The 14,702-nt window shown below is 53.5% G+C and overlaps 2 protein-coding genes across 4 annotated transcripts in view; both read right to left on the reverse strand.

Annotated features, from left to right (window-relative positions):
* NUP93 (nucleoporin 93) overlaps positions 1 to 6,242 on the reverse strand; it is an 85,975-nt gene extending 79,733 nt beyond the window's left edge. Inside the window, exons 1-2 of one of the 3 annotated variants that reach the window (XM_072873405.1) lie at positions 5,412 to 5,788; positions 5,138 to 5,290 (exon numbers count right to left, since the gene is read on the reverse strand). The gene's annotated coding sequence lies outside the window, so the exon portion shown is untranslated. Of the gene's footprint in view, positions 1 to 5,137; positions 5,291 to 5,411; positions 5,789 to 6,172 lie in introns of those variants that run through there. The other 2 variants (XM_072873404.1, XM_072873406.1) reach the window with 2 other exon arrangements.
* Positions 6,243 to 12,284: 6,042 nt separating this feature from the next.
* Positions 12,285 to 13,274, reverse strand: LOC140656646 (metallothionein-2). Its single transcript, XM_072872611.1, has 3 exons — positions 13,117 to 13,274; positions 12,974 to 13,039; positions 12,285 to 12,517 (listed from the first exon to the last, which is right to left on the reverse strand). The coding sequence occupies exons 1-3, from the start codon at positions 13,145 to 13,147 to the stop codon at positions 12,423 to 12,425; spliced, it is 192 nt and encodes a 63-aa protein (XP_072728712.1). The 5' UTR covers positions 13,148 to 13,274; the 3' UTR covers positions 12,285 to 12,422.
* Between the last annotated feature and the right edge of the window lie 1,428 nt (positions 13,275 to 14,702).

Below are 14,702 nucleotides of genomic sequence, written 5' to 3' on the forward strand. Positions count from 1 at the left end.
AATTTAAACATGAGGTTAAATTAACAGCAAAACAGACGGGCATATGCTTGTACATACACAGACACAAGTAGCCATCTATTAAAATGTGTTAACCCATGTCATTAACACTCAAAATCAAAAGAAATATGTACATGTTGTTCCAATGTAAAAGGCGTGTGTCTAACTTCGATGGACACAGAAAGTTCTCCCAGTGTTTGAGATAGACCTTGCATAGTCTAGTGAGATAGAGATAGACCTTGCATAGATAGTGCTTGCATAGACCAAATGAGAGAATAGTTAAAGAAACTATACAGCAAAAGGCAACGGCTGTAACAGATGAGGTCATTAGTACATCATGCAGCTCCAAATTCAGAATGGAGCCTGTTATTTTTACAGAAAGGACAAAAATGTACATGCTTGGGATCAACGTGGAAAAAACATGTAGCTGCAATGGTGTCCACATGAATGAAATATGAAACCCCAACCCTCAACTTCATGCACCAAATCCATGATTTGCAGCTAAATCAGCTACATGCTATGAGCACCTGGCACGTCTGTAAAGCCACAGAAGGTCATGGAAATCTAGTCTTGTTGAATGGTGCTACAGACATGGGAATCTCTGGTATAATCTCTCTCTCATAGCATTTGCACCCTAAACCAAAGGGCCTGGGATCAAATAAGACAAACCAGATCTCCAAGCATTAACTCCAGCTCTTTATCGTTTACTCAAAAGTAAAATGAATGGAAAGTATCCGGTTCAAGGGAGTCCACCAAGAAGAAAACAGGGCATTTTTACAAACCAAAAATAACCTGCAATTAAAGTATTTCTTGGTACCTCTCAACCATACCAAAGCAATTTAATAGTACAATTTTTATATTCCTCATGTTCTCAGTCTCATCACCATTCCCAAGTACAACCACCAGTGGCAATAGCACTGCTTTTGTCTGTCTGGACAAGTGATTTAAAAGCACTGCATGATGATTCATTCAGACATACGCAATTAGAAAGAGAAACTGATCCCTACTGCCTGGGTGCCAGGACAAACCCTAACAGCCAGCATCCAGGAATGGAGAATTTCACAAGCACTCCCCACCCACTTCTGGAAAGCTGGGAGCTACTGGGGGAGGCAGTGATCATATTTGCACTGGCTTGTTAATCAGGTGAGACAGCAGAGACTGGATTTGCCTGAACAAGTTAGCACACCACCAAGATGGAGGGGAACGAGGAGGGGTGGTGGTGTAAATAAGCAGTTCCATGCCCTGCAATGCAGTACAGAACATCTTTCCAGTGTTTACTTGCGATAACTCAGGTGCACCCCTGCCAGAAGCAGCCTCTGTTGGCAGACACTGACCAGAACAGCCACACTCCCGTACAGTTAAGAACGTGGTGATCAGATCCTCCGGGAGCAGTGACTGCAAGAACAGCACAGACTTCAGCTTGATTTGATCCGATTTGGTCCACTTGCTCTTTTCATTACCAACGAGATAAAAACCCAGGAATGTAAGAAGGCACTAACTTCTCAGAGAGCACTGAAATCAAAAGCATGGAGAATCAGTGCACTATAAAACTGCTCCCAGATCTGCACTTTTTAGCCATAGACTCTACATCAATACCTTATAAGGTCCGTCCCATAAATTTGCTGATGCAGGACAACTGCAACAACTCTGTGAGACTGAACTGAATTCAGCAAATATAGAATAAACTAGTTATTTTGGAGCAAGTTAAACTACCTGTGATCATAACCAAGCACTGGAAATAACAGCTCAAAACTTACCTAGAGAGCCAACACTAAACAGCTTTTTCTAAGCGACAGAGTTCAAATATTTACACTGAGTAACAGCACTAACAACTTTGTCTCCACCCTGACAGAATTTACTGCATTCAAGAGACTGCAGTCTGACTCTTAATACTGCTGTGCAAGATGGAAACTGCTACCACAGTAACGAACAGAGCCATGGCAGATTTTCATGTCTGGCTGGGGAAGGAGCAACAACTGACACCTAAGGGAAAGAAAATACATCAGAAATTAAACTAACTTCTGTGAAACCAGATCGACCTTGGGCTAAAAGCCAGGACCGAAAAGGCTCTTCTGTAAAAACACCCTTGATGACTTATCAATAGAAGCTGCTGCATTAGACTACTATTCCATTAAACCCCAGTTTAATGTTTCCCCAACATTTAAAACCACAAATAAACACTATATTGTACAAGTTGACTGGATTTAAGCCAAAACGAAGCTAGAAGAGATGATGACAGGTTTAAGTCTATTTAGACTGATTATAAATGATGATTTATTACCTAAAAAAACCCTAAAAGCTCCTCAAGAGCACTAAAATGCTATCTAATGAAGAATGCTGTAGCTATTATACTCCAAATATGGCCACAATGAACATTTTATTGTACTAGCCTCAGAAAGACGCAAAGCTGAAATACTCCAATGTGTGTGCAAGCGTCTGTTGTACTTCACATACTGACAGGCTTTGTGTCATCTAATTAATTAACTTTGAGAAACAGACTAAAAAATTTTAGATTTTTCCAGTGCTTTGGAAAAAAGAAAGGAGGAAGACTTCACAGAGAAGGAAAGCCTCACCCACTACATTCAGAATAGCTGATGGACCAATGCAGTTCCACAAGGTGCAAAGAGATTCTTCAAAATGGGAAACAAAGAGGAAGAAATCCAGCATTGCCCTCTCATAGAGGCTCCCGCCCCAGAGTGTGCAAGAGACCCAGTCTGACAAGTCGGAATCACCTTCTTTTGGAAGGAAGACACAAGAGCACACTAGTAAGAGAAAGTGGGCAATACTTTACTTGCTGCAGCCAAGATCGGAGGCAAGAGTGCTTTTTCGACAGGCTCCAAGCCTGGGCTGCTACAGACAGCGCCACAGCTTCTGTCTGCTAAGCTAAACATGAATAAGTAAAAGGGCCATTCTGAAGGCCTGGGGAATTCTGTATGAACAGCAGTAATAATACCGAGCTCTTGCACAGCACTTTGCATAAGCAGACATCCATATATTTCAGAAAAGAAGCCAGCAACACAAGCCCCATGTTTCAGACAGGGAAACTGATTAAGAAATGCAGAGATTGAAATCAAAGAGCAGGTGACCAAATTTTTGTTTGATTTTAAAGGAAAGCAAAATTATGGTTTTTATCTGAAAGAGGGTAGATTCAGACTAGATAAAAGGAATAACGTTTTTATGATGAGGGTGATAAGACAGTGGAACAGGTTGCCCAGAGAGGTGGCAGATGCCCCATCCCTGGAAACGTTCAGGGTCAGGCTGGATGGGGCTCTGAGCAACCTGACCTAGCTGAAGATGTCCCTGCTTATGGCAGGGGGGTTGGACTAGATAACCTTTAAAGGTCCCTTCCAAGCCAAACTATTCTATGAGTCTATGACATTTATAGGATTTTAGTTAAGACACTGAAATAAGCTGCCTTCCAAGGATGCAGATGCTCTGTCACTGGAGCTTTTTAAGAGTAGGACAGGCTTAAAGCAGAAATGGTGTAGACCTACTGACCCCTCACCAGGAGCAGATACACATCATTGGGGTCAACTCTTGAGATCTTTTCCCGCTTTATTTTCCATGTTTTACAAGTGGAAGTGACCAAGTACAACCCAAATATCTGCTGCACATTTTCAGCAGATCACCCTCTAGTATGTAAAGCACAATAATAAATGTTTAATCAAACTTAGCAAAGGGAAAACTTCCATACCCTAGCTACACTAAAAACATACGAAATCAGGATAGGCCAGCTTAAAAACAAATACCTAAAAGTTCCAAGCTATACTTTGTACTCCATCTGGTACAACAGCCCGTTCCCCCAGCAACAAAAGGCTGATGCAGGAAAATTCTGATAGGCCACACAATAGGTAACAATCTTCCAAACTTATTGTTTCTTCTTCCACCCACCAGTTACTTTTCCCCTGCCTCCTGTAAGATTTTCAGTCCTGTATGTTTTGTTCTTAGTCTCATCTGTAGGTAGACATGCAAATGTCTAATCTTTTTATGATTGCTATTAAGCACTTGGTCTCAAAGAGCTCTTACAGTACATACATTGAATAAAAATGTTTTTGTCAAAGTTTAAGGCAATAAGATTCAGTTATTTGCTCTTGCACTCTGAGAAAGGACAAAGACACACAACTCTTCTCTATCCTGTTCACTATTTAACCTGGGACCGAACAGTAAGCATTCCAAATTATTTCTTCCAATATATACCATCACGCATTTGTCAACACTGCCTTTTATTTGCCATCTGACTTTGAAGTTCCTTACAGAGGTCTCAAGTCCCCACTATCATGAATAACTGACATGGCTGGCAGTTTTGCCATCTTATCACTCTCCTTTTCCAAAGACTTAGTACTTATTTTAAGCACCTGACTCTCACCCAACTCAGCAGGGCACTAACTTCCACAAGGTGGCAAACTGACCCTCATTAAATAGAGCATTTAGTTTGGTATTTGAAATTCCTTATATGAAAGCCCAGATCCTCCCCTCTCACTGAACTTCCTGTGATATTATCACCATAGGAACATTATGGATTTAGATGACAGAATCACATACATTCTCCAAGCAATTTTTAAGCTCTTCCTCTTTGTAAGCCCCTAGAAGTTTTCCCAAGGAGTCGGAAACCCTTTTAGACACACAGCATAAGTGAACAGCAGTAAAGCACAGAGGAACTGACTTTTCTTTGTCACCCTCACCTTAGTTCTCCATGACCTAACTACTACCCTTTAAGACATGACCAAACTGAAGGTGGAGGGAAGCAGCCCTTGTTTGCACTTGGACTTTAATTCAACCCCTTCCAGTCGCTGTTAATATATTCTGGTTTAGACTAACATTGGGACACAGATGGCACTCAACACTCCACAGTAGTTGCTAATTAAATACTGATACCCAGTGCATCCACAGCTCAAGTTTTAACACAAAGGCAGTTCAACATCATGTCACAGAAGTTTGGCTGTTGCCTGCAGTTGGGACCAAAGAGCGAGAGTAAGTTACTCTGTACACTTTGTACACTTTATGATGACTCTGGGAAAATCAAAACCGTAAGATGGAGTGAATCTTGCCTAGGAGGTACTAAAAAACAGCATTCTTTATGTCAAGAAATAGAGTTCTGCATCAGAGATGCTCTGTAAGAAATCCTTATAGTCATTTTCACCTGTTTTGAACAAGAAGTCAGCTGTTGGTAGAGAGGACTTGTGAGCTGGGGTTGGGGGAAAGGGCTAGTCATCATTCTCATTCAAGGATAGTCTGAAGGGTCCATGTTAAGCGTTTAAAGATAGCTATCCTGTCCTGCATCAAGCTTACTGATCTGAAAAACACAAGAGTCCCAAGTATCATATATGATTTACCTTCTGCATTCAAAAGTAATCTATATCCCGCCAGGCATACATGAAACAAAGACTAGCAACTACAAGGTCACATGAGCTTACCAAAACCTGCTGTAAAACAGAAGTTGAGCTAGGGACAGTGTAGAGAACACCGTGCCTTTCTGCTCTCACCACCAGATGCCCGGCAGCAGGTGCTCTTCCTCCAGTCAGGAACAGACCAATACCCCCACGCACACAACTTCAAACAGCGAGGCCAAATCACATGCAAGCACAGACCCACTCTCCTGACACCTCCCCATTCAAACAACGGGCTTCTGCTTCACGAAGCACCAACATGGCACCTTGGTTAAGCACTAAGCTCTCTTTCTACAGCTGGGCCTTGCATTGCCGACCAGCACAAACCAGTTCGGATGAAGAGACTACTCCTCGCACATGCAAAGCCAGCCGCCCTGCTTTAACAGGGGCTATTTATCGTGCAGAGATATACAGAAACCCCCGAAGAGCCCCAGAAAGGCCCACGGGGAGGCCTGCGAGTGCTCCTCACCAGCCCGCCACCGCAGCGGCCTGCACCGCGGCTGGGGCGCTCGCCAGGGAGCGCCAGGGGCCACGCCGCAGCCCCCGGACAGGTCACGCCCCGCCTCCAGGCAACCACTTCCCTAAGGGGGCTCTCCTCAGGGGAGGCCCCGCCGGAGTCCCCCACCGCAGGACCCGCCCGGCCGCCGAGAAGAGGGAGCCTCGGGCGGGAGGCGGCTGCCGAGGGCTCAGGACCCGGTGGGGGGGAGGTTAGAAGCTGCCACCGCTCGCCGAGGGAGAGCGGAGGCAGCGGGAGAGGAAGCCATGACACGCCCGCGAGGCGCCCTCACCTGCCCGCCGCTCCGGCCGCCGCGCCTGACCGTCCCCGCGCCGCGCGCCCCTATTGGTCGCCCTCACGCCCTTCCCCGCTCTTCCATTGGCCGAGCCGCCGCGCTTCCCCGCGCCGCGCGCTCCCATTGGCCCAGCCGCTGCACGTCCTCGCGCGCCGGCTCCCGCCCCCTCGCGACAACAACTTTATTGAGGCGCTCGGAGGCGGACACGGACAGCGCGTTGGCGGTGGGGGGCGGTGGCTGCCTCCGGAACCGCGGGTTCGAGGCTGCCGCTGGCCACTCCACCCCACGTGCTCGGCGCCGTACGCTCTCCATCGCCAGTGACATGGCCTCCTGACGGCGTACAGGGATACGCTGCGTTTGGTCCCCTCGTGGGCGCACGCGCATAATGGCAGGGGAGCAAGACACTGGCACAAGCCTCACAGCAGATGCTGCCAATGACCCAGGATTTCTAGGGCAAGATCTGGGAACTGGGAGTTTTGTGGACCCCAATAGGGCACATCCAACAGCCTGCTTGTGTAAGAGGTGATGGATGGACCTCGTCACTGCTCCGAAACATCACCCATCAAACCTTCAAAGTCCCTCCCTCGTAACTGCGATCATGTCTTTTGCCACCTTCAAGGCTCATTTTAACAAGCAGCAGCAAGAAACACCCCCCTGCTCCCCTTTGCCCAGCTTTCTCCATATCCCACTGCCTTTCTCCCCAGTGAAGCGTTATTCCTGGTGAGGAAATCCCTAGCACCACAGTCCAGCCGCAGCGACCCTCTTGGATCCCATTTTGTGATACCCAGCAAGGAAAGCAGATGTAGCACCAGGATTTCTTACCAGCCCTTCAAAGCCAGAGGGATTTCCCCATTCATACAGCCTCTATTTCCAAAATTTCCCATGTAAAAAGCTGTTTCCATGCCTAAGGCAGCTCTGAGCAGTGCTCGCACAGGCTGCAGTCACTACCTCCTAATTGCTAAATGCAGGCAGGGGGGTCCAGGTGCATCCCTGCCCATCGATTCATGGCCCTGCCCACTGGCCCACGAAGCAGCTGTGCGGAAATCTGCCCTCACCAGGATGCGCTTGGGCAAATTACATCTCAGCCTGCCCCAACACCGAAATACAGCTTTTCCCAAAGGTGTTTCCTTGCATGAGAGATGACAAGCATCAAAACATGTCTTTCCTTGAAGGCTCCCAGGGGTTTCTTTTCTTTGCCTCACTAAATACAAGTTTTGTCAAGCCTTCATAAACCACCTCCTGCCACTTCATTTTTTCTCCGTCGCAAGCATCACACAGGGCATATAAAAACACCCAAGGTGGCTCTAAAATGTAGCTAACCAGGGTGCTGCCTGCCTCAATGCCGAGGTCTGCGTGTGCCCCAGCCCTCCAGGGTGTGAGCATCTGTAACGTATGGCAGAGATTTAGGACCCCATCAGAGCATGGGGCAGCCCACAAGCACTTCTGCTATAAATTACAGCCCTGCAGGGACTGCCCCAATTCCACCAGCCCTGCTTCAGGTCTCGGAGGAGGTGAAGGTGACTCGCAGCCATTCCAGCTGAGCTGCCTTCCCCAGCAAAAAAAAAAAAAGTGCAAACCCCGAATTTTCCCCCTCTGAGGCAGTTAGGTTGCTCTCCCTGTGCTGTGATGCTCACCAGTCGTTCAGTAGCTGTCTAGCAACGCCAAAAAATCAATGTTTTCCAATGCTGTGTGCCTGCCTGGCTCCCCGGAGTCTGTGTTCTTTGTAAATCTGTAGGTTTAACTCTTTCTGATGTATTTAGCACTATGTGCTGAGATCTGGCACATATAAAGCATGTTTTCTCTGTGCCACAGGCTGATCGGTGCCCTGGCATCTGCTGCATTTGGGCTTCGCCCCAGGGTGCCCAGTTACATCCTCTGTGGAGCTTCATCCCAAAAATTAGCAGGGCGAGAGCACTCACGGCACTGAAGCATTTGGGGCAGCCATTCTGAGGGGTGCGCTGGTCCCTGGCAGGATGCCCTGGTGGGATGGATGTACTGATGGGATGGGTGTCCCGGTGGGATGGATAACTTGGCAGGATGGGCGTCCCGCTGGGATGGATGCCCTGGTGCGATCAGTGTCCCGATGGGACGGATGCCCTGGTGGGATGGGACTCCTGATGGGATGGATGTCTTGGTGGGATGGGTGTCCTGGCAAGACGGGTGTCCTGGTAGGATGGGTGCCCTGGCAGGGTGGCCATGCCACCCCAGCTCTCTCTGAGCCCGTCCAGGCTCCCGGGACAGCTTTCCAGCGGAAGGAGGAGGATCCTGAGCTGCCCGGGGACAAGTGCTGGGCCCCCCAGCAGCCGCCCTGCAGGGCAGGTGACACGGGGGGAGCCGGGAACACGCAGGGACAGCGGGGCTGGACGGGCGCCGGTGCTCGAGGCGGCGCTGGGACCGGGCAGGCAGGTGGCAGCAAATCCTTACGGAAGCGCCCGGCTGCCCCGAGCCGGCGGCTGTCCGCGCCGGGGGAGCCTGCTCCTGCGGGGTGCCGGCCGCTCTGCACGGGGTGCCCGGGGTGCCCGTCCCCTCTGCACGGGGTGCACGGGGTGCACGGGGGGCACGGGGGGCACTGGGTGCCCGTCCCCTCTGCACGGGGTGCACTGTGTGCCTGTCCTCTCTGCACGGGGTGTACTGGGTGCCCGTCCTCTCTGCACTGGGTGCACTGGGTGCCCGCCCCCTCTGCACGGGGTGCCTGTCCCCGCTGCACTGGGTGCACTGGGTGCCTGTCCCTGCTGCACTGGGTGCACTGGGTGCCCGCCCCCTCTGCACACGGTATATTTCCCCTCCGCACTCTGTGCCTCTCTGCGCTGGGTGCACAGGGTGCCCATCCCCTCTCCATAGGGTGCACGTCCCTTGAGGACAGGGTGTATTTCCCCTGTTGTCCTGGTTTTGGCTGGGACAGAGTTAATTTTCTTCCTAGTAGCTAATATAGTGCTGTGTTTTGGATTTAGTAGGAGAATAATGTTGATAGCACACTGATGTTTTAGTTGTTGCTAAGTAATGTTTACAATAGTCAAGGACTTTTCAGCTTCCCATGCTCTGCCAGGTGCAGAAGAAGCTGGGAGGGGGCACAGCCAAGACAGTTGATCCCAACTGGCCAAAGGGCTATTCCATACCATATGATACCATGCTCAGTATATAAACTGCGGGGAGTTGGCCAGGGGGCAGCGATTGCTGCTCGGGGATGGGCTGGGTGTCGGTCGGCAGGTGGTGAGTGGTTGCATCATTTGTTTTTTTTGTTTTTCCCTGGGTTTTGTTCCTCTCTCTCTCTTGTTGTTTTCCTTTTCATTACAATTTTTTATTATTATATTTATAATAGATATATATTTTTTCTTTTTCCCAATTATTAAACTGTTCTTATCTCAACCCACAAGTTTTGTTACTTTTGCTCTTCCGATTCTCTCCCCCATCCCACCGGGGAGAAGGCTGAGCGAGTGGCTGTGTGGTGCTTAGTTGCCGACTGAAGCTAAACCACGATACCTGTACACAGGGTGCTCGTCCCCTCTGCACTGGGTGTATTTACTCTCTGCACAGTGTGGGTGTCCCCTCTGCACACGGCGCTTGTCCCTTCAGCGGCGCTTGTCCCTTCAGCACAAGGTGTATGTCCTGTCTGCACAGGGTGCCTGTCACGTGTGCACAGGGTGCTCGTCCCCTCTGCACAGGGTACACATCCCGTCTGCACAGCATATTTCCCCTCTGCACACGGTGCCTGTCCCCTCTGCACAGGCCGTACGCCAGCACCCTGGGGGCCATGGAGACACATCAGCCTCACGGAGCTCAAGCAGAGCCAGAAGTGGTGCTGAGCGCAGCCCCCCCGGGGTGCTGCACCCCACTGCAGGGCTGCCCAGCTGGGCATGTGCCCAGGAGTCTTCTGCCCTGCTTCCTCCGGGTGCCCAGGAGAGATGCGCGGGCACCTCAAACCACTCAGCTGCAAGCTGAGCTGTGCTTTTCTTCAACCGGCTGGATAAAGCACACCAGCCACTTCTTGCATCAAGCCTTTATTCCCATCATCCTCCTGCTATACACAGCTGTGTGCAAGCTGAGAGCAGCTCCCACCACATTAAAAAGTAGATTTTTTTCCATAGAACATACTCCTGCAGGGACCAGAAAGCCCTCAGCCACCTGAGAGCAGCTACAGGCAGAGCCAAGCGCTAGGCACATCCCAGGCCAGCACCTCCCACGGGTGCCTGCACCCATCCTGCCAGTCTTGTAGCTTTCCTCCCCACAAATCACACCTGGGGAGGCTGGAAAGGGCATTGAGGCTGGGGGTCCATGGCAGCTGCTGCTGCCAGATGGGTGCACAGGCAGAACCACAAGCAGGCAGGGGACACTGGCAGCAGCTGGGTGTAGAGATGCACGCCCACGTACCACCCTGGCACACCGCTGGGAACAGGGAGCGGTTGATGCCTGGGGCGCTTCCGGAGAGGGGAAACCCCATGCGCACACCGGCTTTGCTTCTGGTGCAGGATGTGGGCACCCGGTCCTGGGGGGGCTCAGCCCACAGCCCATCCGCTGCACTGGCTGGGGTCACAGCCCTACTGCACCAGGCTCCAGCATCAGGCCCATCTCAGCTCCCCATCAGTCTTGTTTTCCAGCAAATGGTCTTCCCATGAGACTCACTGTTTTTTTAAATGCATTTAGGGCAAGGCAGGCCCTTAAACCCTGTCTCCAGCACTAAGCCTCTGTTACAACAGGCGGTGCTGGGAGGCTGCTTAGGCAAAAGACACACACTAATGCAATAAAGCAACATATTTAAAAGGCAAATGGGTGCTGAGCTGAGTATTGCTTTTCTCACCAGTGAGGCTGGGTGCTGAGTAGGCTGGGCACCCACTGCAGAACCACATGCTGAAGCTGGACAAACCTTTGGGTAAGGGGCAAGCAGCTCCCCTGGGTGCCTGGAGTATCCTGGGCATTAAGGACTGGCAGGGCCATGCTCCCCCCTTGCAGACACCCCTCCTTGTGCCACCCACTGTGGCAGAAAGAACTGCATGGGTATCCGAGAGCCTCCATTTCAGGGTTGCCCCAGCACGTTGCTTTTTAAATTCATCCTGTCCCTGGCCACCAGGGGCTGGAAGGGACATCCCTGCCATGCTGAGCTGTCCCCCCACCCAGAGAGGCAGGGAAGGGGTGAGAGCAGTGGGGTGTCAGCCCTGGCAGTGGGGCTGGGAACCTGCTTCCACAGCAGGGCACACCCAGGGGTTGTGTACAGGCAGGTAGGGGCAGCCACCCCAGCCAGCGGCAGAGGCTCCTGTGCATAAAAAGCAACTCTTTCACTTGGCAGAGACTTTCGGAAGCAAAACACAGCCCATGCATCTTCCCATTGTCCCCCACAGCAGCCGAGAGCTGCATTTAACCTACGCAGGGCTTACTCACAGCTACGGTAGTCTGCCTTCCTGAGCCTGGATGTCATTGCAGCTCCAAGCAAGGTGCTCCCCAAAACTGGGCTGGAAAAAAGTGCTCAGAGGTCATGCCCAGGGCAGGAGGAGCCAGGCACTGTAGCTGGAAGTATTTGGTATGGGGAGGGTGCAGAGAAAGCATCCCTTTAGGGATGGATCTGGTCTGCAAATGCATTGGAGCTTGCAAAGCACAAGCTCTCGGGGGAGGTTTGTCCCTGCCCATGAGACAGCCACGTCCCCACTGGGGTTCAGCCAGGTGCCTTTCAGCAGCAGCTCAGGGCAGGCAAGCTGCCAGCCCACACCACCCTCTCATCCACCATGCTTGTTCCCACAAGCTTTTACTCAGAGGAAGCCCCGGGGTGTCGGAGCCCCAGGGTGATGCAGAGACACCTATCACAAAGCCAGAGAAACGCAGAAGGGGGCTGGAGCCTCCCTGCCACCACCTGCCCCACACCCCTGGGCACATCACCCCGTCCTCACCCTGGGACCAGCACCTTAAAGATGCCCAGAGCCACCCCACATGCAGGATGAGTCTGTCCCCTACCCCAGGAAGATGCTTTTCTCCCCCAGGGAGGTGCAGAGCCCACTCAGGGAAGGCCATGTGGGTGTTTGCAAGCAGCCCCCCACCACCCCAAGGCAGTAATTCCCACACAGGAATCACAAGTGGCAACAGGGCTCAGCCTCCATCCCAGCCCAACAGCAACACTCATACATCCAGCCAAACTCCTTTATTTCCATCCAGTTTCACCACTGGTACAGAAAATACAAAACATGTAAAAAATAGGCTTTTCTGTGCCCCCCACCCCCCATCCCCGAAGCGTGCCGGCTATTTACAGGCAGAGGCGAGTGGCTCAGTGGCAGCAGCTGCACTTGCTGCTGGCCGGCTCCTTGCACACGCAGCCCTTGGCACAGTTGCTGCAGCTCGCAGGGCAGCAGGAGCAGCAGCCTGGGGGCGACACGAGAGTTAAGAGGTGGGTGGGAAGGGATGGGGGGGTCCCATGGGGCAGGGGCACCCTGTGGAGACTAGGACACCCCCCCCCCCATGGGCAGGGCTATGATCCCAATGGGAGAGTAGCTGGGGGTCCCACAGGGCAGAGGCATCACCTCCGAAGGGGAGCAGAGGGGCCTCCAGGGAGCAGGGGAAGAGGGAGGGATCCCCATGAGGGTGCTACAGGGTGCATGCAGGGGTCCCACAGGGCAGGGGCACCCCTATGGGGGAGCGCAGGGATCTCTCTATAGGGCATTCTACAGGGAAAGGGGGGGTTCTCTATGGGACAAGGGTCGGGAGGTGCCCACGGGCGTCCTGCCGGGCAAGGAGCGGGTTCCCCCAGGGAAAGGCTGCCCACCCCGCCCCCCCCGGGCAGGACCCCCCACCCCTCCCCGGGCTGAGCCCCCCACTCACTCTTGCGGCAGCTCCGGCAGCGGCAGTTCTTGCACTTGCAGGACCCGGCGCAGGAGCAGGAGTCACCTGGGGCAAGAGAGCGGCCGTCAGCCGGGACCCGCCGGGACGGGTCCGGCCGGGCACAGCCGGGACAGGACACTTACCGGCGACACACGTGCAGTCCTGGGGGTCCATGGCTTGGCTTGGCTCGGCTCGGCTACACACGACTCGACTACGCTGGGCTCGCAGCAGTACAGAGCAGCACCGGCCGCCCGGTATTTATGGGGTGGAGGCGCGGGGCGGTGCTCGGCGCTGCACACGGCGGGGCGGGACCGTGCTCACCCGGGGCCGTGCTCACCGTGGGGCCGTGCACAGCCGGGGGCCGGGCCGGGCCGGGCCGTGCCGTGCTCACCCCGGGGCGGTGCCGTGGTGCCGTGCTCACCCGGGGCCGTGCTGTGCTCACCCGGGGTCATGGCCCTGCGCGCTTCCCCCGGCTCCCGCTTTGGGGAAGCCAGGGGGTCCCACCCGCGCCCCTTTCTGCCACCAACCCCCCCCGGCAGGGTGCTGCATCTGCGGGGGCCAAGGTGCTGGAAGATGCCGAGGGGGAGTGACAGCTCTGGCATAGCACTGCCACCAACTCCTGCGCATTTGGGACAGCCCTGCCATGCTTCCTGGCCCTTCCCAGCCCCGTGTGCCGAGAGCTGGGCTGCAGCTGTGCCCCCCGCCCTTGAGGAGGCCAGGGGTTGCAGGTGGTTGTCCGGGAATTGGACAACCTGTCAGCATCCTGCCGGAGAGCAGGCTGGCCCCAGGGCAGCCCCTTTGGGGCTGGGGTGCTCGGCTGGCCCCCCAGGAGGGGTGAGCACGGGGGGGTGCAGTAGCAGGATGCAGTGCAGGAGTGTGGCACGACCAGCCAGGGGCTGTTGGGAATCACGGCTTCACAGCACTGCCAGTGCCGGTGGGATTTCCCCCTTGTTATGGTGTTTACGTGCTGACTGGCTTCCACTGCCCCGCTCATGCCTGAGGCCAGCTTGGCACCCGTCACGGAAAACAGCGGCTGGGCCAGGGACAGGCCGTCCCCGTGCCTGCGCCCCGTGCTCCTGGTGGGGGTGGTGTTTTTGTTGCAAACGGGGCAAGTCTGGGCTCAGAGCTGGTGCTGCAGATGGGGTCGGTCCCCGTGGTGCCCCGGCCAGCGGGCGCTGGGGTGAGGAGCAGGTCGGTGGCCCTGGGAGGTCATGCCAGGGAACGGCTCGTGCTTGTTTGCAAAAACACTGATATTTTTTTTTTCCTGGCAGTGTTTTGCAAGGCAACAGCAAGGGAGCGTAAATACGAGGCTAAGCCAGCAGGCATTGCGGTCGCCACTGGCTGAGTGGGAAAGGAGGAGAAGTGAAATCACGATGCACGTGTGGTCTTACTGCACATAAACATGGGTTGTGAAATCACTTCCCGGACACCCCCCCAGCACAGTGCTGCCGGCTGGTGCTGCCCCTTGGTTCCCCCCCCCGCCCCCGTTGGGGATGGGCTCTGGTGCATCCCTGTTTGAAGAAAGGAGAGCCCCCCGCCACCCAAAATGGGGACATGCATCCCAACATGAGGCCATACCAGAAAGCAAGGGGTGAGCGTGCAGGGGTGAGGCTGCGGGGGAGGCAGGAGAATTCCCAGATTTCTGAGAATCCTGTACCTCACCCATAGAGGGGCTGTCCTAGATCCCAAGGCATGTGGCCCCGAACCCCCCGTCACTGCGAGCAGGAAG

This window comes from Ciconia boyciana, chromosome 9 (assembly GCF_034638445.1).
Source record: "Ciconia boyciana chromosome 9, ASM3463844v1, whole genome shotgun sequence".
NCBI lineage: Eukaryota > Metazoa > Chordata > Aves > Ciconiiformes > Ciconiidae > Ciconia > Ciconia boyciana.